This window comes from Anoplophora glabripennis, unplaced genomic scaffold (genome assembly GCF_000390285.2).
Source record: "Anoplophora glabripennis isolate ALB-LARVAE unplaced genomic scaffold, Agla_2.0 scaffold791, whole genome shotgun sequence".
Classification (NCBI taxonomy): domain Eukaryota; kingdom Metazoa; phylum Arthropoda; class Insecta; order Coleoptera; family Cerambycidae; genus Anoplophora; species Anoplophora glabripennis.
Genome location: NW_019416867.1, coordinates 20,403 through 44,453, shown reverse-complemented (window position 1 = coordinate 44,453; position 24,051 = coordinate 20,403). Strand labels below are relative to the sequence as shown.

The following is a 24,051-nucleotide window of genomic DNA, read 5'->3' as shown; positions in this document are numbered from 1 at the left end:
ATATTATATTAATTGAAAAAAAACCATACCTCATCAGGGATCGAACCCCGAACATCAGATTAGTAGGACAACGCGTAACGCTTCAAGCCACGAGACCACATTTATTTAGCTTCGAAAACCTGGCTTATATAATTAACGTTGTGCCTCTTGTGATATAAACAATAATTATAATGAATATATTGGCAGACGGCTGGATACCAGTAATAATATTATTGGCATACTTTGAAGAATTATCAAAAACAATAAAAAATAGATTGTTGCATATTTAAAAAAGACCTATTTATCTGTCAGTTTAGAGAAAGTATAGTGCTGTAGTAAAATATTTTCCATGGTAATGATTTATACATTCGTGAAAAAACTGTTTTCCTCACTTATTTGTTTAAATAGAAAAGTTTGCTAATAAAAGTTTTTGACTCACGAGACGAGATATATCTTGTATTATGTTCCTTTAGACAATTTTACAATAATATCGCGGATAGGAATTTTTTCGAGTAAAAATTTTATTTGCTTGGCCTAAAGTGAAATGTAGAAATGTAGAAAATAAACCATGCGATTTAAAACACGTTATTTATAGAAAAATATTTATTTAAGAAAATATCAACAGTATCACCTGCAAAATGTATTTTTAAAACTTAAAAACAATATAAAAAAAGTATATACACTTGTTTCAATCTATCCCCAACGCATTAACAGCGAATGAAGCGAAAACTTCTTTGGTTTGACTAAATAGTTTTTCCCCCTCGGTTAATTTTCTTTCCGCTGGCAGAGCCAGAATAGTTACACAGAACATCTGTGGTGGGCCTTTCTCTGCGTTGGTTGTATTTGTCACAGCTGTTGTATTCGTCGACAGTGTAGGGTTTGCGGTGGTTGTAGCTGTAGAATTTGTAGTATTTGAAACTGAATCAATCAGAGTCATGTTCGTATTAGGATTGCTTGTAGTAGTGTTTGACACAGTTGTATTACTAGCAGTGGTATTAGAAACGACGATGCTGTTGTTCACAAAACTAATGCTTCCATAAACTTTGGCTGTAGAAATGCAAGGTATTGTGATAGAAGCTGTACTCGCAGAAGACCGCTTGCATTCCGTACTGTTGTTATCCTTGCATGGTATGCTACTCCTTACGCAGTTGGTTTGTTTCTCATTGATACAAGGAACCGTGGAAGTGGCACTAGCTACGCACATCACAGCACCGTTGTTGGTGCAGAGGGACGTTGTATTCGCCGGACAGAAAGCGCCGCTATCCCCAGCACAAACGACGATCGCATTGGGCTCGATGGTGGCTTCCTTTTGAACCGTATCTCTGTTGTGATAGTAATGATGGACGGTATAGTGGTCGTACCTCGGGGTGTAGCCATACCCATCGTAGTAACTATTGTGATAGTGGAAACTGGGGGTAGTCACTTTCGCCAGGGAGTAACCCAAGAAGAAACCCAGCGCTGTACTGCCGGTGTCGTGGGTGGTGTATACTGGGGGCGAATATCCCCATCCTCCGTAACCACCACCATAGCCGCCACCGCCGTAGTGGTGATTGTTTACGTTGTTGTTGATCACTGTGACTCCACCTCCTTGCGGGTGGTATCCACCTTGGGGGTGGTAAGCGCCTTGTGGGTTGTAACCGCCCTGAGGGTGATAACCGCCTTGAGGGTGATAACCACCTTGGGGATGGTAGTTACTGGGGGTGTAGGGAGGAGGGGGTCCGTATCCCGCTGGATTTTGGGGATGACCAGTGGGACTGTAGGGTGGGGGTGGCCCGTATCCTGCGGGGTTGTTGTAGTGTGGATTGTAGGGGGGAGGATTCTGTCCATAATTTCCTGCAAAAAAAATAAGAGTTTATATTCTTTGAAACTGCATGGATTTGCATGAAAATTTAGAATGAGGCTCATCTTAGGCTCAAGTTCAAAAGTGACATAAGCCCGACTGACGCTGTTTGTTTTTTATGGATAAAAACTACCCCTAAGTGAAAAAAATTGTAAAAATTAAGTTTTAAGCATTTTATTGATAAAAATCTTGTTCAAGCACAAAGAGTAAATGATGTTCCATGTTCTCGAACATGTTTTATGATATATTTGATCTTTTCGACCCTTTATTTAACCCTTAAAAACTACCCCTATGCAAAAAATAATGATACAAAGTTACTTTTTAGAGATTTGGAATGATTAAATCGTGCAATTATTTAAAATAAAAGTTACCTTATAGCTAATAAAAGAATTTTTCCCTTTCAACGCCTAAGAACCACCCCTGTATTGACAAAAATGATAAAAAATTACTTTTTAAAAGCCTGGAATGCTTTAACGGTGCAATTATTTAAAATAAAAATTCCCTCATTGTTTATGAAAGAATTTGTATCTCATAACATTTTTCAACCCTTATAAATCACCCCATTTTTTTTTTGAATAATGAAAAATGCGTTTTCAACTTTTACATAATTAAAAAAATACGCATTCTTAACCGATCAAACTTCAGGATCGTATTAAAAACACTAAAACAAAAATAATTGTAAAGGGTCTACGATTAATTTTAATTCTGATGGAAATGGTACAGCGTTTACTGTTTTTTTACATTTTTCCCTTAAAAATATGAGCAACCCATCTGTTCTTGACGATAACTCCTTCAATTTTGCTCTGATTAACTTTTATAAGAGCTCATTTTGAAGGTCTTTGACGTTGAACGATTCGAAACTAGTTCCCTTCCACTAACCATATTTTGCTTTGTATATGACGTACAACACTTTTTAAAAAACGATTTTCTTTGTTTATTTATAAGCTACATTTTTGTTCATTATACTTTTTTTAATAAAATCCTTAGTTTTTGAGTTATTCGCAAAAAATACTTTGAAAGTGTTTTTTTTTCACTCAAAATTCCAAGTTTTCAAGCCTGAATAACTAAAAAACTTGATTTCTCGGAAAAATTCTTCGAATATTTTTTGCTCACAATTTGATTCTCTATCGATTTTTTTGAAGAAACCAACAGGGTGGAAGCATCAATCGGCGCTATGTCACTAATGTGCATTAACCTTTTCTCTAACTATCTGCCAAATTTCAAGTCGATCGATTCAGTTTCAATGAATTTGGAGGTGAAAAGCTTCAATGACTGTACTATTATAAATAGGAGTGAATATTTTAAAGTAACTTGATGCGTATTTTTTGCATTTTATTTGTTTGTAGATTTGCTAAAACCCGTCTATCATTGATTATAGATCATGATTATTGATTATTGATCTTGTACTACAACCACCAAAGGATTTATGGTTGGTGACCACCACCAATGGTTGGTGACATCAGTACTTGTGGTTTTTTATTATTCCCTAATAATTATTGTAAATGACAGAAATCTATCCGGGCATTGTTATGGATATGATAGGCAACTAAAATTGCACCGGCATGAATTAAAATTGTGCCACAAACAAATAACTTCAGGCAATCATTTAATTGTCAGTAGTATATAGCTATCTCACATTTTTATACAATAAAAACGATATTATTTATTTGAAAATATCGAACCCACAATAAAATGTTCGTATATCAAATTTTGACTACTATTGTCTTCGTTGCCTTATCTTATCATTAAAATAAGACGAACAAAAATTACGGTCAATTATTTGACCTTGCCGATATTTGTTAGATATTCTTAGAACTATTTATTTTTTACTGCCGATTTTAACATACAGAAATAACAGCTGTAAAATATATTTCCATTCTAACGATGTTTTAGCAGTACCCATATGAATAATTCTTTTGAGTTAACTTTGATAAATAATGAAATTGGTTTGCGTTATCATTTTATTCAAACGGTATCGAAGTTAATTAGTTTTTGTCATATATATGGCTAGATACCAGTCGGTCATCTCAAAGTCATTTTTTTCATTCAAATAATGTTATGATTTGTTCGTGCAGTATATAGTCCGGTCAAATTAGTCATAAAAATAGTGGTCAAATAACGAAAATTCCGACAGAGCTAAATTTTGGTGGAAACCTTGGGTACACCATTAGAAATAAAGTTTCAAAAGTCCCCATCGATCCCATGTGTGCTAAAAAAGTTATTCGGGATCAAAAGTCAAAATTTGAGGATTTTTGGATTTTTTTCGAAAACGGTAAGTTTTAGCATAAAAGTAGCCCAGACAAAAATTATTGACCTTAAAATTATCTACAAAAATGGTCCTTATACTTTTTTTTCTAAGAATAACCATTCCTGAGATATCGCGATTCTAAAAGTTGAAGAAGTCACGTTCTACATAAAACTTACCGTTTTCGAAAAAAATACAAGAAACCTCAAATTTTGACCTTTGACCCCGAATAACTTTTGACACATTATTTCTAATGGTGTACCCAAGGTCTCCACCAAAATTTAGCTCTGTCGGAATTTTCGTTATTTGAAATATCTATTTCGACCGGACTAATAATGGTTTATGTGATATTTCACCTGTGGCAACATATAAGAAATGCGTCACTATATGAGCAAATAAAAATATGTTGAGCTGGCATAGTTAATTACAGAATAATTATTTTATCCATTTATACATTTTTATGTATGAAAATTTGTCACTAATTGTACGTAATTCTGTGCTTCGTTGTTGATGCAGTCTACTGAAATTCGCTCTCAAGTATTAGGTCTATGCTATCTGTTTTTTTTTAATGATTGATTGAAGGTTATAGAATTACTGAGTCGAAACTTGAAAATACCAAATGAAATAATACTTACACAAAGAAACCCAACATTTTGTAGTTAGTTTTCGCCATATATAATGTACACGACAAAAATATGTGTTATTTCTTTAAAATTGCCAAACAATCTCAAATATTTATATGTTCTGTTAGCATTGCAATCTAATTTAATTATATTAAATAGTATTTCCGTACCTGGACTATAGGGAGGTGGGTTATTGCCCAGGGCAGGACTGTGTTTTGGTGTCTCATGACCACCAGTGGCGAATCCAATCGGCCTTACTGTTCCAGTACTAATGGGTCTCTCTGCTCCAGTACCTACTGCAGATAATAATAAAAAAAAACGTTTCAACTTTACCAATGTTGTATTTTCGTCTTTTTTGTCAGAAATTGAAGAAGTGAAAGACAACAAATATTACATACAGCAGGAAAAACAAGAACCCGAAAAAAATTCTGACAAAAGCAATCTCTAATGATATAAACAGCCAATTTATATTATTTATTAAAATTATGCATTAGCTGCTACTAAATACGCATTTCCCGAATCAAATTTACTATTTTCTTTACTGTGAACCCCACAGAAGTGTTAATTTTTGTGTTTCAACTGTAAAGTTTTCTGTTCTAAATTAAGTTATCGACTTATCTATTTTGCGTGTGACTGTACCTGAACCATGTGGTGGTGGAGCATTGCCCAACGAGGGACTGTGTTTCGCAGTCTGATGGTCAGTGACAAAACCGATAGGTCTTTCATTGCCCCCTGCAAAAAAATGTAATACTAAAAAAAAACCTTCGAGCTATATGACTGTTATACCTGAGCCATGTGATGGAGTATTATGCGACGAGGATCCAGAAGGTGCGGATGGCTTCGAATGGTCCACAAAACCTATGGGTCTCACATTTCCGCTTCCATGACTAGAACCATAGTTATTGGAGGACGTATGGTGCGTTATGGGGTTATGGTGAACTGTTGAAGTGCGATGTGAAGTCCTAGCTAAAAAAAATTATGTTGCTGTTATTTATTAGAGGGCGCCATTTGCGGCAGTTTGCATCCTTGAATGTGGGGTTTCAAATTTCGAAAAAAAATCAATATCTCAGTTATAGTTGAACTTAGAAAAGACAAATTTAGTGTGAGTGCACCAAGAGCATTAATCGACTGTAAGTAGAGTTCAATTCAGGTATTTTAAAGGGTTGATAAGGGATGATGCACCCTTAAAATATACAGGATTTTTTAACCCGTTCGGAGACTTAAAAAATTATTACTTTATTTTATGGGAAATTTCGTTCCAAAGCTTGTAGCTGTTACCTGTTCAAAAAAATTCAAAATTATGTGACAAAAAATCTGCTGATAATAAAGAAGCCTTAAAAACAGATTTCTTTCTCTGTTCTAGCATTTTCAAAATTGATAATTTTAAATACATAATTACAACAACATATAATTAACATATGAAATTTAATGATAACGCTGAAGTGATATTAAAATTATGTACAAATGGGAAATTAAATTAAGTCCATAAATATTTATCAAACGTTTAAATAACAATATATCTTTATGCTGAGAAAAGCAGTCGCAGAACTGCTGACCCCGTAACATTTCAATGACGTCATTTAAAATGGTGCATAATATTTACCTTCTGCATAAAGTTTTTTATATGTTTACCGTTTAAAACATTCTAAAGTTTCTGGAGAGACACGTTTCTCTCTTCCCGAAAACGTAAGGTATACACTATTTTCAACAAAATCTTATAAAAGTACTTACAACTAGATGATCTTCCTCTGCCTCCACGTCCACCAGTCCTTCCACATTCTATGACATGAACTGTTACAAACAGAAAAATAACAAACACGGTCGTCCTAAACATCATTAGGAACAGCGTGGGTCACTTAAGCGTACGAACTAATTGTCATACTAATTACTTAACTATCTCGTTGTTGGCTAAAGGCCAGTGAAACTTTAAGAAATAACCTCTCTGGTCAACTCTCGAAAGCGAACTGTTCTGTAATAATGAAAACAGCATTTTAAATCAATTTAATGGTAAAAGTGTGAGTCAGCGGAGTTCTATGTCACATTATATTAAATATCCAAGAATTTAAACAAACTGCGTACGTATAAGTTAATTGGGTTTTTAATAATCTCATTTTAAATACACAGAATGTTACAAATTTCGCACATGCTAATTATTTATTCCTTCTCTTTACCCAAATATGTCATTAATTTTTTATTAAGAAAGAGTATAAATACTGATAGAACCAAATACATTTTTCTACTTATTTAGCTGCACAAAATTCATAGTAATATTATGTGCCATTTTTATTTTTTAACCAGGAAGGTACTATATTTTGACCCCCCCTTCATTAACTTTTTTGTTTTTAGAGTTATAAAAAAATGTGAAATACAAACGTTGCACGATTTTTTATGAATTTTTCGAAAATGATAGTAGAAAAACAAATGAAGTCCAAACAAAATATCCGTGGATGTTAACTTTGTTAATTTAAATGGAACACCCTGTATATTTTTACATATTTGGATAGGACGTTCTCTGTCGAGCATAGTCATATAGGGTTTGTTGGGTTCGTCTCTAACAACAAGCGAGATACTATTAAAAAAAGAAAATAAGGTTTTTTGTTAAGAAAATAGGATATCTTGTAACTGTTAGACCCCTTTCAGGTATTTCTGCTTTTTTTCCAATTACGTAAGGATTTATAGATTTAGTTGTAAAATATTTTGATATATCGGACATTGATAATATGGTCCAAAATGCATAGGTATTTTAACTAAATCTATACATAGATATATTATAATACTATAAATAATTATATTTTTGGTTTTATTTATTATAATTCAGTTTTGTTTTTCTTCTGTGTAGTTTATTTCATAAATAATGTTAGGCGCCAATTTATAGTATTATAAAGATTTATTTAATATGTGAAATGTATTTAGAATCTTTAAATTTTGAATTTTCCTATAGTATTCTTAAAAAATATCACAATAAATTATGTTCTATACTTACCAAGCTAGCTCTTTTTATATGTCACTTAATTTGATTTTGAATCTTTAAATGTAAATTTATTCTTTATATACTTTTTTTAATTATTTTCAAATTATAATTTAACTATATTTAAAAAAAAAATTAATAATTTTAATTACAACTAAACTACTAGTGTACTTTCTGCAAATTTTATAACAAAATTTTTATAGAGCATGTTGAGATCTCAGTAGTCGGTTCTAAAGCTTTTTGAAATTAATTATGAAGAAAATGTTTAATATGTAATTAATATTGTTTCTTTGCTTTTGTTAAAAAAAAATAAAATAGTATTATAATTCTCGGGAAAGAGTGAAAGCTTAATAATCTCACAGTCCTTTTATTAAGACGACTAGTTTCGAGGTCTACACTTTGCACCTCATCTTCAGGTCATTACAAGGATATCACATTTACAAGGTTCTGTGCAAAATTTGGAAAATTCATCTAAATAACCAGTTTATCAATTGTATACTTAATAATATCTTCCTAACGTTTAATTTTAAAAAACATAAAACATTTACTGTAGACAATGACAATACACAGTTACAAGTAAATATAAATAAATAAGTTTTGTACTTGTAACTGTGTATTGTCATTGTCTACAGTAAATGTTTTATGTTTTTTAAAATTAAACGTTAGGAAGATATTATTAAGTATACAATTGATAAACTGGTTATTTAGATGAATTTTCCAAATTTTGCACAGAACCTTGTAAATGTGATATCCTTGTAATGACCCAAAATATAGTGAATCACCCTGTACATGCGAAAGCAGAAGCATTCAAATTTAAATATTTTGCCAAATTATAGGTAAGGACACTGGTGTTAATTGTAACAAAAGTAAAATCGATTATCTCGTAGCCTAAACTATTTGAAGTATGTTCTTGTAAATTCCATCAGACATACGTATAAGCCAAATCTAAATCTGACTTTGAATTAGCCAAAAGAAAAACTTTCCCAAATAAAAAACTTAACTAACTTCATTTGTTACAATCAACACTGGATGGATTGATTGTAACAGATTGTAAAAGGTAATAAAATGTTTTAATTGAAAATAATTTATTAAAAAACAGGTAAATCTAATAAAATAATATGCATTAGGGTAAACAAATAAATCATTATAATTAACATAAAACACATAACAAATGGAATAAATCAGAAATCCAAAGAGTAAATTAGTAATTGTATAAAAGTTAGACACGTGCTAAAAATGGTATTAAGTTAATTCAAACAAATTCAAATATTTTTTCTAACGAACGTTCAAATAAAAACGTGGTCGAAGTTGGCTCTGACACATTGGACGTAGGGCGTAGCTTATAGCGACCAACTTAACCTCATTTCTCAACGAGCTGTATAGCAGCTGTCAGTTTCAATAACGTTAATGACTATATAACTTTATTTTAAAGAATAATCGTGATAACAATAATATAATAATATATATAATAATTAAAGGAGCTGCGGAAAGTGTCCCCCTCCTTGTTATAACACTTAAATGAAACCAGGCTTCATCAGAAAAAAAGGTGATATTATGAAGTTCACCGTAGTTGTTTAAAAACCATTCACAAAATACAGCCCGTCGCGGAAAATCAACTTCATGAAGTTCTTGCTGACAAGTTAAACGATAGGAGAACAAACGCAAATCTTTTTTTAACACTGTGTGGCAGGTACCGACTGATACTCCCACCATTTGTGATAAAATACGTACAGAAGTTCTTGGTGCATTTTCCATTATTTGTTGGACATTTTCTTTTAATTCTTCAGTCCGCTTTTTAGGTCGGCCGCTTCCTTCTTTTCTTGTTACACTGCCCGTTTCACGAAAAACATTAACACAACGCTGAACTGCACTTTGAAAAATTTTGTACTCAACAACGCCGGGAAATTGATTCTGAAATTCTATGAAACATTCCTCAATAGAATACTTCCATATTCCATCAATCTTGCGTCCATTTCTAAAGTAGGACTCTATGATAAACAATTTATGTTCTTGAGAAAACACCATTTTAAACGCTTTTTAAAACGAAAATATTCAAATTGATAGCAGCGATATAACGCTTTGACAGATGACGTTTAAGTTCATTTGCTATACGCTACGCCCTACGTCCAAATTTTCAGAACCAACTTGACCACGTTTTTATTTGAACGCTCGTTAGAATCGTCTAAAGTGTAGTTAAACAATGATTCACAACCTATTTATTGTACGCAAAATACAGGGTGTTTCAACTAAACCTTCCCAGCTGGAAAATATCGGAATTCAACACCCTGTACGCGCACTAATGTCCATTTATGCCCAAAGCACTAACAGCGAACGCGGCCAAAACATTTTCGGCCTTTTTCAAAACTTTTTCCCCCTCGCTTAACCGCCTCTCTGCTGGTAGAGCCAGGACAGTCACACAAAAACTTTTCCTTGAATTATCACTTGTAGAGTTGTTGGTGATCAAAATACTGTAGTATAGGTAACTGACGGTACCGTACACGTTGACTGTTGAAACGCAAGGTATTGATATAGAAGCTACGCCATTGAGAGACGTCTCGCACTCGGGGCCGTGATTCTCTTTGCAAGGCACACTGCTTCTTACGCAGCTGACGCGTCTGTCGTGCAAGCAAGGGACCGTTGAAGAGTCTCTCGTCACGCACAACAGAGCGCCGTTACTGGTGCAGAGAGCCGTTGTATTCGTCGGACATAAAGTGCTACTGTTTCCGGCACAGATGACGAATATATCAGGGGGAATGGTGACTTCAGTTTGGATCGATTTGTTGTTGTGGTAGTAGTGGTGAATTGAGTAATGGTCGTATTTTGGAATGTAGCCGTGTGGATCGTATTTGGTGTTGTAGTAGTGGTAGGTGGGAGTGATTTTGACCAAAGACTGCTTCAAATAGAACCCTAAAGTTGTATCGCCGGTGTCGTTTATGGTGTACTTAGGGTTAGAAAAATCTCTTCCATCGCTGAATGGATAATAGTTAAGAGGTGGCGGCCCATATGCTGCTGGGTTGTAGTATCTATTATCTACAATGAGAAACAGAGAAATGGTCATGTGTTGCACCACTAAAGCTTATTATCAACTATTCCAGGACAATGAGGGAAACATCCTTGTAGTCATAGGATAATTTTGTTGTTAACGTAAATAATAAATGTACCTATTAACCTATTCAATGTAAGATGTCCTGTTGTTTTAAATTTAAGTAAGATCGGGTGGTGAGTTTATTATTTGTAAGTTGTCAGTCCTTGTCATGTATAAATCCAAAGGGAATATATAGAGATTCACATTTAGAATTCTAACCTTAAATTTTGATAAAATGATTTTGGCGTAATATATTACATATAAATGTTCATCATTTATTACGAGATATCCAGAAACGAACCTGCCGGATTGAACAAAAAACCGTATTTATAACAAAAAATAATTGAAATAGTACCTTGTGGAAGGTTAGGCAGTTTTCCAGTCCAGCGTGGAGCTGAATTGGGCGGAGGAGGACGTTGTGTTGTGATAGTCTTTTTCTTAATGCTTTTCTTCAACTCTTTAAGTGCTAAAAATGAAAGGTTATTTGAGAAATTATTCAAAACACACTTCTGAAGTGGTGGAAAGCTGTTCTAAAGAAATATACAGGGTGTCCCTGAAAAGGATGGACAACGCTTGACCACAGGTTCCTTGGATGAAAATAAGACTATTTAGCCTAACTTACCTATATACAAAGGTGCACGCCTACTGAGATATAGCTTTCTAAATATAGAATAGATAACCTATTTTTTTCAAATAATTTGAAAAATATTTTTCTTAGAAACTTCAAATAAAATATAGACAAAAATTCCGATTTATAAAAAATAATTTATAACCGCAGCCTCAAAGCAGGGAATAATAATGAAAAAACGTAACATTAAAAAAAATAACTACATATTTTTGATATTAGTATTATCAATCAATAAAATAAAAATCAACACTAATATTTTAAATAAACAATATCAACTAATAATGTAAGAAAGTCAACATTAACATTTTAAATAAAGTGATGTTTGTAATTATGTTAAAATAATATTACAGTAAATGCTCAAAGTTACTTTCTTGTTCTTAAACGCAAACATTAGTTCTTCGAAAATTAGAAATTATCCAACAATTGTGCGTTACCTCTCATAACATTAATTTCATGTTGTATTCTTTCCCATATTCGTTTTCTGTATTTACTGAAGTTATTTTAAACTGTGGTCCTCAACGCTCCCCAAATGAAATAATTACATGGGTTTAGGTCCGGGGATCGAGGGGGCCATTTTAAATGGGCATTATTTCCTCTACTTATCCACCTGTTTGACCTTTAATAACCTGTAATACTTACCTGTACCCTGTAATACCTGTAACCTGTAATAACTGGTCTTTTAATACTCTATTAAAGGAACTTTTTGAAAGTCAACCTCTGCCGCTAAACGCCTTTTATTTACTTGAGGAATTTCTTCGACCCTTTTGAAAATTTGTTCCTCCAGCTGAATAATTCCTGCCGTACATTATCCACGATTTACAGGTAAAAAACGTCCCGTTTCTCGAAGGCGTCTCTCCCCATTAGCAAATGTTTTGTGATTTGGAAATCTTTTAACATATGTTTGAACAGTAGCACAAAAATGTCCTTCACAATAACCCAAAACTACTAACATATCAGTTTGTTCAGCAAAAGTATAAATGGCAATAAAAAACAAAGTAAGCTAAAATTAAATCTCGGCTAGCTTGACACAGAACATTTTAATTATTGTTATGAATTTGTTTCTCTGTTATATGGCACCTCGTACTAGAATGTTCTATTTATCTTAAACTGATTTTATAATATTTAATGTGTAAAAAATGCCAATTTTACTCGAAATCCATAAACGATATCAAAATTTTGTAAGAGGCAAAAAATCTTCTAAAATAGTGCTTATTATTAAAAATAAATTCTGTCGTCATTGGCGTACATACAAAAAAGTTACGAGATAGCCAGTGGCGCATAGGCACTAGAAAGAGAACATCCTGTATATGTATTCTCTCCAAATTCTATATTTACCTTGCCCTTATATAAAAAAATATGTGTATCAAATTTGAAGTTTCTAAGAAAAACAGTTTTCAAATTATTTGAAAAAACTAGGTTATCTGTTCTATATCTCAGTAGGCGTGCACTTTTGTATATAGGTAAGTTAGGCTAAATAGTCTTGTTTTCATCCAAGGAACCTGTGGTCAAGCGTTGTCCATCCTTTTCAGGGACACCCTGTACATACAAATCGCTAATAGAACCTGTTCCCCTGAACCTGAATCTGAATTTATTATTTTTTTTAAATAAGAAGTCGAGTTATAGGTAATATATTTTTCAAACTACAATACACCATACTCATTGCGATATATTTTAATTGTAAACTGTTTTTATGACGATGCGCTTGAAAAATTGTATGTAAGATTAATTAAAGAAAATAAGATACTTACAATCTGCTACATCATCCCAGTGGTCGTGGTGGTGTCGTCTACATTCAGAAAAGTGAACAGTAACACACAGAAATGCAATTATCACAACTGTTCTAAATATCATAATGGAGGCAACAAATACTAAACTCTGTGAACGTGTGACCCATTTTTATTTCTTAACTTTGGTTCAGTAGGGTCAAGGGTCAGGGGAATATTGAAGATAACGTAGCTAGTTAATGAGAGATAAAGTCAAAGAATCAGTTCCTTTTCAACAGTGTTCACTTGTTATAATTTTACAACGTTACATTTTTATTTACGTCACTGTCGCAGGAAGTGTTTACGGTTCTCTTAAGCAGAAACAGACGAAAATAGAAAATGAGTAATTAAGTTTCTATCTGCACTGATGTTACTGGAATTATTTTTTCTAGTCTCTGTCATCAGGATGCAAGGAATACTAGAAACATTATCTAGATAAAGCACAGCTTGTTTTTCAAATTATTTGAAAATAAAACGCCTCTAAAGAATTATGCGAACGTATTTACCCCATCACAGATAAGATACTAATTATTGATATGTGACGTGGGAGCTTTCTTCTGCGTTGGTTGTATTTGGAGTAGTAATGTTTGACACCGATGCTGTAGCAATAGTCTAAGAAACGAAGCTTCCATAAACTTTAGCTGTAGGTATCGCCATACCCATCGTAGTAACTGTCGTGAGAATGAAAACAGAGGGTAATAATTCATTTTACAAATAAATAAAACGTGAGTTACATTTATTTTACAGAATTATAAATTACTTTTTTATATTACAGCTTTGAACGCAAGGTATACTGAAAGGAAATCCTACACATTAGCTTCATATCTTGGTGGACACATCAGTTTCCTATATCGGTGGATTTTTATTGGTTTCACGTTTTGGTGGATTTATAAAACGGTCATGTTTTGTGACAGCATAAGCTGGGGGTACTTCATATTTTACTGTGTTGTAATATGCACGCTGAATTGTCTATAACAGAAATAAAAATTTGACTTAAAATAAACGTAAGATTGGATATAATGTTTCAGTTTCCTTTTTTATATTAAATTTACCCTTTACGCGTAAATTATGCTCACAAAATTATATTAATTATTATAGGAGATATTCTTAAAAATTTTAAAGTTAAAAAATAAACCTTTGTCGTTATTTGATATTGGTGATTTTGATGTCAGTATAAAACCCACAGGTCTCACCCTATACGGAGGGTTGTATTTAAATGTTGTTATATGTGGATGATAGCTATAATGTGTCGGATGAGAATGTGTGGAGGAACCAGGTCTAAGTCGACTATATCTTCTTGAGTGCAATCGGCCTGCTATTGAATAAAAAATACTTGAGATAAAATACGAAATATTGAGGTTTAATTTGATACACAAATAACCCTAGTAGGCAAAGTATAGTTAATAAATAAATAACTATTATTTCTTTAAATGTAAATTAATTACCCTAGTTTAGTCACATATGCTACAGATAATTAAAACACAAAAGTAGAAAGATATATATGCATTTTCATGTTTTGTACAAATAATTATATATTTACCTCCGTACCGTCCACAATCTGTAACTTGAATTGTTATATACACCAGGATAATAACAACAGTTGTTCTATGTATCATCGTGAAAATGAATAAAACCAATAATTCTCTTCTCTTGGATGTGTTTTGCTTGCCAAGGATCAGGATTAAAGATACGCTATCTCGCCAAATTATAAATAAGCTATTTATACACCCTTGAATATCAATTTCTACTGAATTATTTGTGTCTTTTAACAATAGGTTTAGACCACGAATAAAAATGCAAATATATACAAAGAATTACAAAATGTTTGTTGGTTGGACATTTGTTTTTACATAATTCCACATAATTTTCAGGATTGAGTTTTAAGATATCATGGCTAGATATCGGAAACTTTATGGCCACAATCAAATAAATACATATAGGCTAAATTTGTGGTCGAGCCGTGTGCCGCTCTGTGCTCATGATACACAATGCTGCTGACTGCCATAAAAACACTTGCCCTACACACGACCAAGCAAAGCTTAAAACTCACTCACACACGCACAAAACCTGGATTGTTCACCGCTAGATACGTATCGAATAAATTGATCGATGCGAAGCTTCAGATCTGCAGCAGATATATAAGTACATGTTTTTGCACAATGACGCGAATAGTGGGATTACTAAAATTTGAAGTAGTTGACTATTTTAGATATACGTCTCTGACCTCCGTAAATGTTGAACGATCAATTTCGTTTCCGAAATATATATCACGACATTGCTACGCTTTCCATAAGGTTTGCGACAAAGTTGCTTTTTATTTAATGGAACACCCTGTGTATTATTCTAGATTTCTATTCTCGAAATTCTAAACAAAACTCATAAGCACATCGTGTACTTAAATTTAACGAGATATCGAACTTTGAAAGTAACTTTTTATACTCTCAAATTTATAAATGAAAAATGGCCCCAAATTATGGATATTTATTTTGAAAACAACACAAGGTAGAGGATATGGATATGATTTAATTTTATGATTACTTTTTTATAGAAAATAAAAAAGCATAATAGTTCAGGGTTGATAAAAATGCATGAAACGGAAAAAAATTATTTTTTAATGATTTCCTGGATATTTCAAATTTTATGAAAACGACAAATATTTTCTTTGGAATTCTATTTTATAAGGTGCTCAAAGCGTTCACCATTTATCTGCTAACAGTAATGAATTCGCCGAACAAAATTTTGTAGTGAATCTAAACGGGTGTTGAGAGGAATAATGGAAATTTCAAGCCTTATCCTTTCCAGCAACTCTTCGATATTTTGCGGCCTATTTATGTAGACTACTTTTTTTATATGACCCCACACAAAAAAGTCAAGCGGGGTCATGTCGGGAGACCTAGCTGACCATTCAATTACCCTTCCCCTCTGCGTCCAATTCATATACCAAGAAAAGTCTCATCTAGATATACCCGTTTCACATGTCTAAAATGTGAGGGCAAAAATAATATTGGACTTTTTTTGTGGAAATTATAGACTTTCGTTTGGCCTCTTTATAGAACCTCACAGTAAATCATAATTTTTGTGAAATCATAGGTCGTTTCCCGTGTCTACAACTTGTTAATTTTACGTCATACGTTTGTCCTGTGGTTAAATTTTAATCTTGATTTAGACAATAAAAAATTAGAATGAAATTGGAATCAATGAATGGCATAATCGTTATATATTATTAAAATTATCATTTTTAAATTCAAATGTCGCATGTTAAGTACTATATAATACATATTTATATGTCTAGGATACGAAACTCCCTAAAATAAGTAAAAAAACAATAACAGGACATGACTAAATAAAAATCCGTAGAGCAGGTCAAGGTAACACATATCTACACGGTGATTCACAACAGATGGGTTGCTCATATTTTTTAAGGAAAAATGAGCAGTAAACGCTGTACAATTTCCATTTTTTACCATTTTTGTCAATACAGGGGTGGTTTTTAGGGGTTGAAAGGGAAAAATTCTTTTATTAGCTACAAGGTAACTTTGCACGATTGGCACTGTCAATTAAAAATCCATAAAAATCCTACAAACTTGTTTTTGAAATTGATTAACGTGAACTGACGGTATTAAACACAAATTTATGAAAAATATCGTATCGTTTAATTAAATTTTATTATATTAATGAAAAAAATAAAACAATTATTGTGTATAATTATTGTAAATAGAATATAATTTTTACCAAAAATACAAAAAAGTATTTGAACAAATAAAGTATTTATGTATCAGTAGTAGTTTTTAAATAAAAATTAAGCTTGTTTGCTTACTTCATCTCTGGTGACGATTAAAAAAATCATTAATGAAAATTAGCATAAGTAGTATCTCAACAAATATACTCGACGAAAAACTCAACAAAACCAAATTTGAAATTCACCTAGGGTCAAATAAAGTGCACCAAGTATTAGCATACAATATGTTTTGGAAGAACATATATTTAACGAGATGTCTTCTAGGACATCATGCAGAAGGTGGTGTTAGAAAAAGTCCTTGTAACCATTTGCGTTCATGTGATTATCGAGTTATTGTAATTCCAGTACAGTATCTCTCCGTATATTGATAGAAAATCGCTGCTGGAAATCTTCTGCTTCTTTTAACATGAATAATGATGCAGATCTCGAAAATTTGTTATGTCCTATCTGGTAAAAATCGCTTCATCGTCCATAAAATAGACGAAATAAAATTAGGATCGTCGTTTCTCATTCTAATAAGCCACTGACAAAAACGTGTAGGTACGTAACTGAGCATCCCCAGGATGAAGAGCTTGCACACTGCTTCAAGACTGCATCAATTACAGCTGCAATGGTCTGCAACTCTTTCCATTATAAAAGGAAAATACGTAAACGATGTCAGCTACTTCTCTTGTAGTAAAATCACACAATTAGAAAAAGATTCAAACACGTAGACGAATAGGGATTTTCAATTATTAACTACATTTCAAAGTGAATTGGTAATGATAGCAAGTGCCTTTGTTTGAACGTAGTGTTGCTGTAAATAGTCCAAATAAACCACTAACAATGAAATAAAGAAATGTTTATATCCTTTCGTGCAACTGAATAAAAGATGCGTTCAATATGTACATTTAATTTTACATGCAAACATATTTATGTGCATAAATTATTTATAATATAAACTGTTATTATTCTGGAAGTTTGTGTGTGAATTGGAACAAAAGAAATTTGTCAAAATTTATATAACATCGGTCATGTAAAATTATTAAATGCTATTCAAATTCAACAGTATAAATAATCTGATTTAAAACGTCAAGAGGAAAAAACACGCATAATAAATATTTGGAATGTGATTTTTTTAAGCTAATATTTTCAAAATTTTAATCAACAGGGCTCATAGTTCCAGGATCCAATTCACAGTTATTACGTATTTTGTTTCATAAAGGTTGCAATATACATATTATAAATTATTTTCATTGGATTAAATTAACTGTTTTTGGTTATAACGCATTCTAAAATTTTCTGTTACCTCACAGTATGCATATAGATATGTCACATCCTTTTGGAATTTTAACGAGTACCGAAATTAATTCATTGATAAATAATCTATAAATACAAGACGATCAGCTTATTTGGCTTAGTGTAACAAGAACGTCGTTGTACCAATCAAATAACTACATTTAAATATAACAATAGTTGCTTTTTCATTAGACTGGAAATGTTTGAAAAACGAAAATGTGGTACTGGTGGCGGAAATGAACAAACCATGGATTATAATCTGAAAGGAGGAAGAATGATATCAGATCCTTTACAAGGAGAAGAAATTGTTATATCAGGTACGCTAAATATCCTTTCCAATTCATTCGTCACATCTGTTTTTGTTTCTCAGGTTTATCCGGCGCTTTTCCAAATTCGATGAACGTCAACGAATTTAAAGAAAACTTATTTAATAAGGTAAATATGGTAACGCCAAATCGAAGATGGGACTATGACCACCCCGAAATGCCAACACGTTCTGGGACTATTCCTGAAATCGACAAATACGATTCTGGATATTTTGGTATGTGTAATAATAATCAATTTTTTAATATAACTTCTTCCGTTACATAATACTCAAAATATGAAGTAGTACATACGGGTTCTAGTCGGGAGCGCCTCAAGGATCTGTTTTGGGCCCGTTGCTGCACTTTATATTCTCATATGATATTGATGAGAACGTAACTATTCTTGTCTTCCCATATCTCCAACATTGTCTCCCAAACTCTCTTCCCTCCTGTTCAGTGCATATATTGCACCTACTTTAGAAGGAATATAATGTGATCACAATATTTAATTAAAAACATTGGAGAAAAAGCTACCAGACAAGTAACCATTTCGATTTGATTCACTCAGATTAGAGGATTATTCTTTTCCAGTTCTTTAACAAATATTCAGCTGCTTCTTTTGGTAAAGCTAAGTTGCAAATAAGATAATTTAGCTCACCCTGATTAAATTCCCACGTTATATATTCACCTTCACTAACCACTTCGTGTCATCATCTCCCTTATTCGTAGTGATTCTCATTTTCCTCTTTATCTTCCTCTCGAACGGTTTGGTTTCTTCGTTTTCCATCCCTAGACTTACAAAATTATTTCCTGCGAAATGCCTACACATATTTGCACACTATTCAAACCTTTATGGAAACGATATTATCTCGAAGATGAATTACTTCTTTTCCCATTCCAGGTGTACATGAGAGACAATCTCATTCTCTGGATACGATGACTAGTCTTCTTCAAGAAAGAACGATCGAGGCTATCTTTGATGCAGGGATGCACCCTTCAGATCTCGAAGGCACCAACACTGGTGTTTTCGTTGGGTCATGCTTCAGTGAGAACGACAAGGTGTGGTACTGGGATAATATGGCGAGTCAAACTTACGCAGTGACGGGGTGAGTATGAAAAAAGTCTATCGATTTGTCCTCCACCGATAAATATTTGATGTGTTGTAGATCGGAGCGATCCATGATGGCACATCGGCTCAGTTACTTTTTAAAACTGAAAGGGCCGTCATATAGATTAGACTCTGCTTGCAGCAGTTCTTTGTACGCTCTGGAGCACGCATATAGGGCTATTCGGCTTGGAGAAGTCGACGCTGCAATTGTGGCCGGTACACAACTTTGTTTACATCCTTTCGTAACAATGCAGTTTTCAAGGTAAAATAAACAAAACTGTTAAAATAATATTCTTTTAATTAAAGTGTAAATTTTTTCAAGGTTGGGAGTTTTAAGTCACGACGGCGTATGCAAATGTTTCGACGCTCGAGGTGATGGCTATGCTAGATCAGAAGCGGTCATTTCTGTAGTCCTACAAAAATCTAAATCTGCTAAAAGGGCCTACGGGCAACTGGTCCACATCGGAACAAACTCCGATGGATACAAAGAGCAAGGCATAACATTTCCATCGGCTCCCGCTCAAATAGATCTACTGACCGAATTTTATAATCAATGCGACGTAGACAAGTGCAGTTTGAGCTATCTAGAGACTCATGGAACTTGTAAGTAATCCTTGGAAAAAACATTTAATTGTAACTGTAATGTGGCTGTTTCTCCAGCTACTGTCGTTGGTGATCCAGAAGAGTGTTATGCTATCGACACGGTCTTTACGAAGCATCGAAAACAACCGCTGCTGATTGGTTCAGTCAAATCCAATATTGGGCACTCAGAAGCTGCTTCGGGTCTATGTTCTATCACAAAGGTTGGTTTTAAATTAATATGTTATTTCCCAAAAAAACATAAACCTAAAGATGTCATTAGGATATCTGGTAGGATATACTCCATGTCCCAAGGACGTCTTACAAATCACTGTATCCTTAGGATATTCCATCGCATGGATATATGCTTTGGACTATATGCTATATTTAAATGTTGTGCCATTTCGGACATCCAATCCTCCAGGTGTCCCACGACTACGAGTATATGCTATCCTTGGGACAGTCTGATGATGTCTGAATATTATTGCAGATATACATACATTAACGGAATATCCTGGGGATAACTGATGCTATCTAGGTTTATACATTTTGCAATAAATACTGTAAAATGGAAAAACGATTTCAGTCTATCTGTAAATTATGTTGCAGTGTATAATAGCAATGGAATCCGGCTTTATTCCACCAAACCTCAACTTTACTACACCCAGAAAAGAAATAAAAGGAATTGTAGAAGGTAGGATGAAGGTGGTCGTAGATAAAATGCCATTTGAGGATGATAGGAGCTTGATAGGTAACTTGGCATCAGCAACATTTTTTTTTACTTCAGTAGGTTTATAAATGAGATATTAAGTTACTTATGCTTTTGCATTTGATAAATTCAGGCGTTAGCAGTTTCGGGTTTGGTGGCAGTAACTGTCACGTGCTGCTCAAAAGGAACCCGAAAGAAAAAATTAATAAAGGATTACCGGAAGATAACCTTCCAAGGTTGGTTTGTGTGAGTGGAAGAACAACTGAGGCTGTAAACGCTTTACTGGATGCTGTTTCTCGCAATGGACTGGACGCCGAGTTTGTTGGATTACTACATGAAGGATATAGGTAAATTGTTTGAGAATGTCACTTAAATCCAACAAATCTAATCAGTATGACACTAATTTTTTGGTTTGTAGAAGAAATGTGGAGGATCATTTGTATAGAGGCTACGCAATAGTAACAAAGACAGGAGAGATTAGTAGGTCCTTGAAATGTTCTCCGGGGTCTTGTAAACCCCTTTATATTGTTTTTGGAGAATTGGATAATTGGCGTAACATCGGGCACCAATTGATGGTTTTGCCCACTTTTTCTGCTTTCATTCAAAGGTAATGGCGACAAATATCACGCCAATACGTGGCAAGAGAATATGTTTTTACATTAAACCGTTTTGCTTTGTTCTCTTGGCAGTAAAGCCCTGAAATAATCTTCAAATTTACTAGTGATAAGTTATTATCAATATTGTGACTTTACGCTTTCACTTATTTTGTAGAAAAAATACAATATACAAAATTCGTTTCTTTATACGTTCCGCAAAGGATAAAACCATTACTTTATTGGCGATATTTATCTTTTTAGGTTACAAAATAATCTATCGACTAAAGGAGTCCACATCTGGGATTTGTTACTTAATAGGAGAGTTGCAGAAAAAAATAGCAGTCAAGTGTTGGGCAGTATTGTGGTACAAGCTGGTATAATAGAGGTTCTGAATTTATTATGCATAAAACCAAAGGCTTACCTGAGTTATTCTTTTGGAGGGTTACTTTCTTCATACTGCAATGATCTTCTATCTTTAGAAGAAACTGTTAATTGTGCTTTGGTTATAGATGAGGCTGTAAATAACAACAACAACAACAACAGCAATGAAAAAACGAACATTTTGCAGGTGAGTCACTTGTATTTTGTTATGGCAGTTATTTTCACGTTACTAAAATAATTTGGTTTAGACCTACACTGATCTAGATAGCAATGGTAATGCCAACAGGGATAATTTGCATTCTGCTTTTGATAGCTTGAACTTATATTTGGACTCATCAACGACGAGTAAGTCATAATTAGTTATTTATATTGCCTCTTGACAATACTTTACTGTAGTATTATCTTGTCACACCACCAATAATCAAAACATATCTGTAGATAGACATCTAAGTAGCTATATTATTCGTAACACACTGCCGTGAACTAATAAATTTGACGAATGACCTTAGTTAGCTATTTACTAAATATTGGAGGTGTATAGGGCATATACGTAAAAATTATATTCTAGAGAAAGACCTTATAAATAAATTATCAAATACATTGGCCGATAAAAAAGTATTCAAAGATCAGGGAACAACCGAATGGGCTACAAATTGTGTAAACTCTCTAAGTCAGGACAGATTTCGAGGTACCGAAAAAATGGACTTAGATTCGGTGACCTTTCGAATTGGTAGCGGACCATCAGATACATCCGAGGACCGTCCCATAGTTTCCCTTTTCGACAAAAAAAAAGGGAACTGCCTCATCGAATTAATGGAAACTCTGGGGAGGTACAACGCGGACAGTTTTTACAAAGAATAAAGCTTAATACTTTTTCTTTTAGATTATACGAATTAGGTTGTAATCCGCAAATCAGCAGATTGTATCCCCCGATACAATTTCCAGTAAGCAGAGGGACGGAGATGATTTCCCCATACATCAAATGGCTTCACAGAAGGGAAAAATTCGTTCCACGTTTTGACGTAGAATTAATACGACAGGCTGAACTCGGATGGAAACGCTACCATATTAAATCCGTGGATCACGAATGGGCGTACATTACTGGACACGTCATAGATGGTAAGTTATTTAAATAGACGAGTGACGCAAGTTAATTTTTACGTATTTTAGGTAGAAACCTATTTCCCGCCATGGGATATTTATATCTTGTGTGGGACGCATTTGCAAATATTAGTAAAATATCTTTCCATGACATGCGAATAGTATTCGAAAACTGTAGATTCATGAGGGCTACGACTGTATCCCAAAAACGCCAACTCGTGTTGGAAGTGGTGATTTACCGTGGCACCGGCAATTTTGAAATTGTCGAAGGCAATACGGTAGTCGTTAAAGGAAGGATTTCCCTGTTAGATGACAAAGGATGTTGCTCTACTATACGGGCATTCGATGAACCTCTTTTATCTCATAACACTGATTTTCCCTTGAAAACTAAAGACGTTTATAAGGAACTACGTTTGAGAGGATATAACTACGAGTTAGTCTCTATTTATTATTAACATACTTTAATATAGAATTAGTTGGTGATTTGTATAGAACGTGCAGCATTCGTGAACACAAACCCCTTTAAATAGCCTACTTTTATTTGTATATATTTGTGGTACTGTCCAACGAACAAAAAAATTGATATCTTCGGTTTTTTTTAAACTTTGGGATATTAATGTACTTTGAATTTTACGAGACCCATATTTTTTTGTTTTTCCGAAAGAAAGGACCCCACAATAATCTTATGGAAATTGGGTTTCTGTCAAATTGTCTGAATTTTTGATATGTTGTAGATTTTGTCATCCTGAACAAAAGTCTCCATGGGCACAAAGTGCCAAAATGAACATTTTGGCAGCTACGGAGCTGCCAAAGCTCCCCTGACCCGTTGCAAAACTATTCATTTTCAATACTATTTACAGATGTCAAAAGCATATTTTAATTATTCTAATATATAGGGTAATGTTTTTGAGGTCACTGGATTCAACCCTCATGTCAGATTGGACAAATTGACCGTTGACAGCTGTCAATACACTGTCAACGAAGAATAGAAAAGTAAATATTCTCTTTTCACATTGAGAGTTTGGGCTTTTGAGGGAGCTGAATTCAATTCTCATGCCAGATTGGCAAAATTGACAGTTGACAGCTGTCAATTGACTGTCAACGAGGAATATAAAAGTAAATAT

The 24,051-nt window shown here is 33.5% G+C and overlaps 3 protein-coding genes across 4 annotated transcripts in view; 1 reads left to right on the top strand and 2 right to left on the bottom strand.

Annotated features, from left to right (window-relative positions):
* Positions 1-606: 606 nt before the first annotated feature.
* LOC108915463 lies at positions 607-6,670 on the bottom strand. 2 transcript variants are annotated; one of them, XM_023455588.1, is made up of 5 exons: positions 6,419-6,670; positions 5,474-5,653; positions 5,327-5,419; positions 4,858-4,983; positions 607-1,812 (listed from the first exon to the last, which is right to left on the bottom strand). In XM_023455588.1, the coding sequence occupies exons 1-5, from the start codon at positions 6,522-6,524 to the stop codon at positions 668-670; spliced, it is 1,650 nt and encodes a 549-aa protein (XP_023311356.1). In that variant the 5' UTR covers positions 6,525-6,670; the 3' UTR covers positions 607-667. The 2 variants fall into 2 exon arrangements, with proteins under 2 accessions (XP_023311356.1, XP_023311357.1); XM_023455589.1 differs by having other exon boundaries at positions 4,858-4,980.
* Positions 6,671-9,768: 3,098 nt separating this feature from the next.
* LOC108915461 lies at positions 9,769-13,825 on the bottom strand. Its single transcript, XM_018721495.2, has 3 exons — positions 13,117-13,825; positions 11,096-11,206; positions 9,769-10,685 (listed from the first exon to the last, which is right to left on the bottom strand). Exons 1-3 carry the CDS (start codon positions 13,217-13,219, stop codon positions 9,952-9,954), a joined length of 948 nt encoding a protein of 315 aa, XP_018577011.1. The 5' UTR covers positions 13,220-13,825; the 3' UTR covers positions 9,769-9,951.
* LOC108915456 (fatty acid synthase) overlaps positions 10,470-24,051 on the top strand; it is a 33,787-nt gene continuing 20,205 nt past the window's right edge. Inside the window, exons 1-15 of the mRNA XM_023455590.1 lie at positions 10,470-10,518; positions 18,341-18,465; positions 18,519-18,689; positions 19,355-19,559; positions 19,620-19,823; positions 19,884-20,164; positions 20,222-20,364; positions 20,750-20,891; positions 20,983-21,196; positions 21,268-21,456; positions 21,707-22,013; positions 22,075-22,171; positions 22,395-22,656; positions 22,710-22,945; positions 22,997-23,360. Coding sequence (XP_023311358.1) covers positions 18,348-18,465; positions 18,519-18,689; positions 19,355-19,559; positions 19,620-19,823; positions 19,884-20,164; positions 20,222-20,364; positions 20,750-20,891; positions 20,983-21,196; positions 21,268-21,456; positions 21,707-22,013; positions 22,075-22,171; positions 22,395-22,656; positions 22,710-22,945; positions 22,997-23,360 — 2,933 coding nt within the window. The 5' untranslated portion in view covers positions 10,470-10,518; positions 18,341-18,347. The remainder of the gene's footprint in view (positions 10,519-18,340; positions 18,466-18,518; positions 18,690-19,354; positions 19,560-19,619; positions 19,824-19,883; positions 20,165-20,221; positions 20,365-20,749; positions 20,892-20,982; positions 21,197-21,267; positions 21,457-21,706; positions 22,014-22,074; positions 22,172-22,394; positions 22,657-22,709; positions 22,946-22,996; positions 23,361-24,051) is intronic.

Coding starts and splice junctions, on each gene's coding strand:
- LOC108915463 (XM_023455588.1), bottom strand. CDS start 6,524: ATGATGTTTAGGACGACCGTGTTTGTTATTTTTCTGTTTGTAACAGTT. Junction 5,654..6,418: donor CAGAGGAAGATCATCTAGTT/GTAAGTACTTTT, acceptor AATTTTTTTTAG/CTAGGACTTCACATCGCACT. Junction 1,813..4,857: donor CCCACCTCCCTATAGTCCAG/GTACGGAAATAC, acceptor TTTTTTTTGCAG/GAAATTATGGACAGAATCCT.
- LOC108915461 (XM_018721495.2), bottom strand. CDS start 13,219: ATGATATTTAGAACAGTTGTGATAATTGCATTTCTGTGTGTTACTGTT. Junction 11,207..13,116: donor CTGGGATGATGTAGCAGATT/GTAAGTATCTTA, acceptor TTTCATTTTTAG/CACTTAAAGAGTTGAAGAAA. Junction 10,686..11,095: donor ACTGCCTAACCTTCCACAAG/GTACTATTTCAA, acceptor TTCTCATTGTAG/ATAATAGATACTACAACCCA.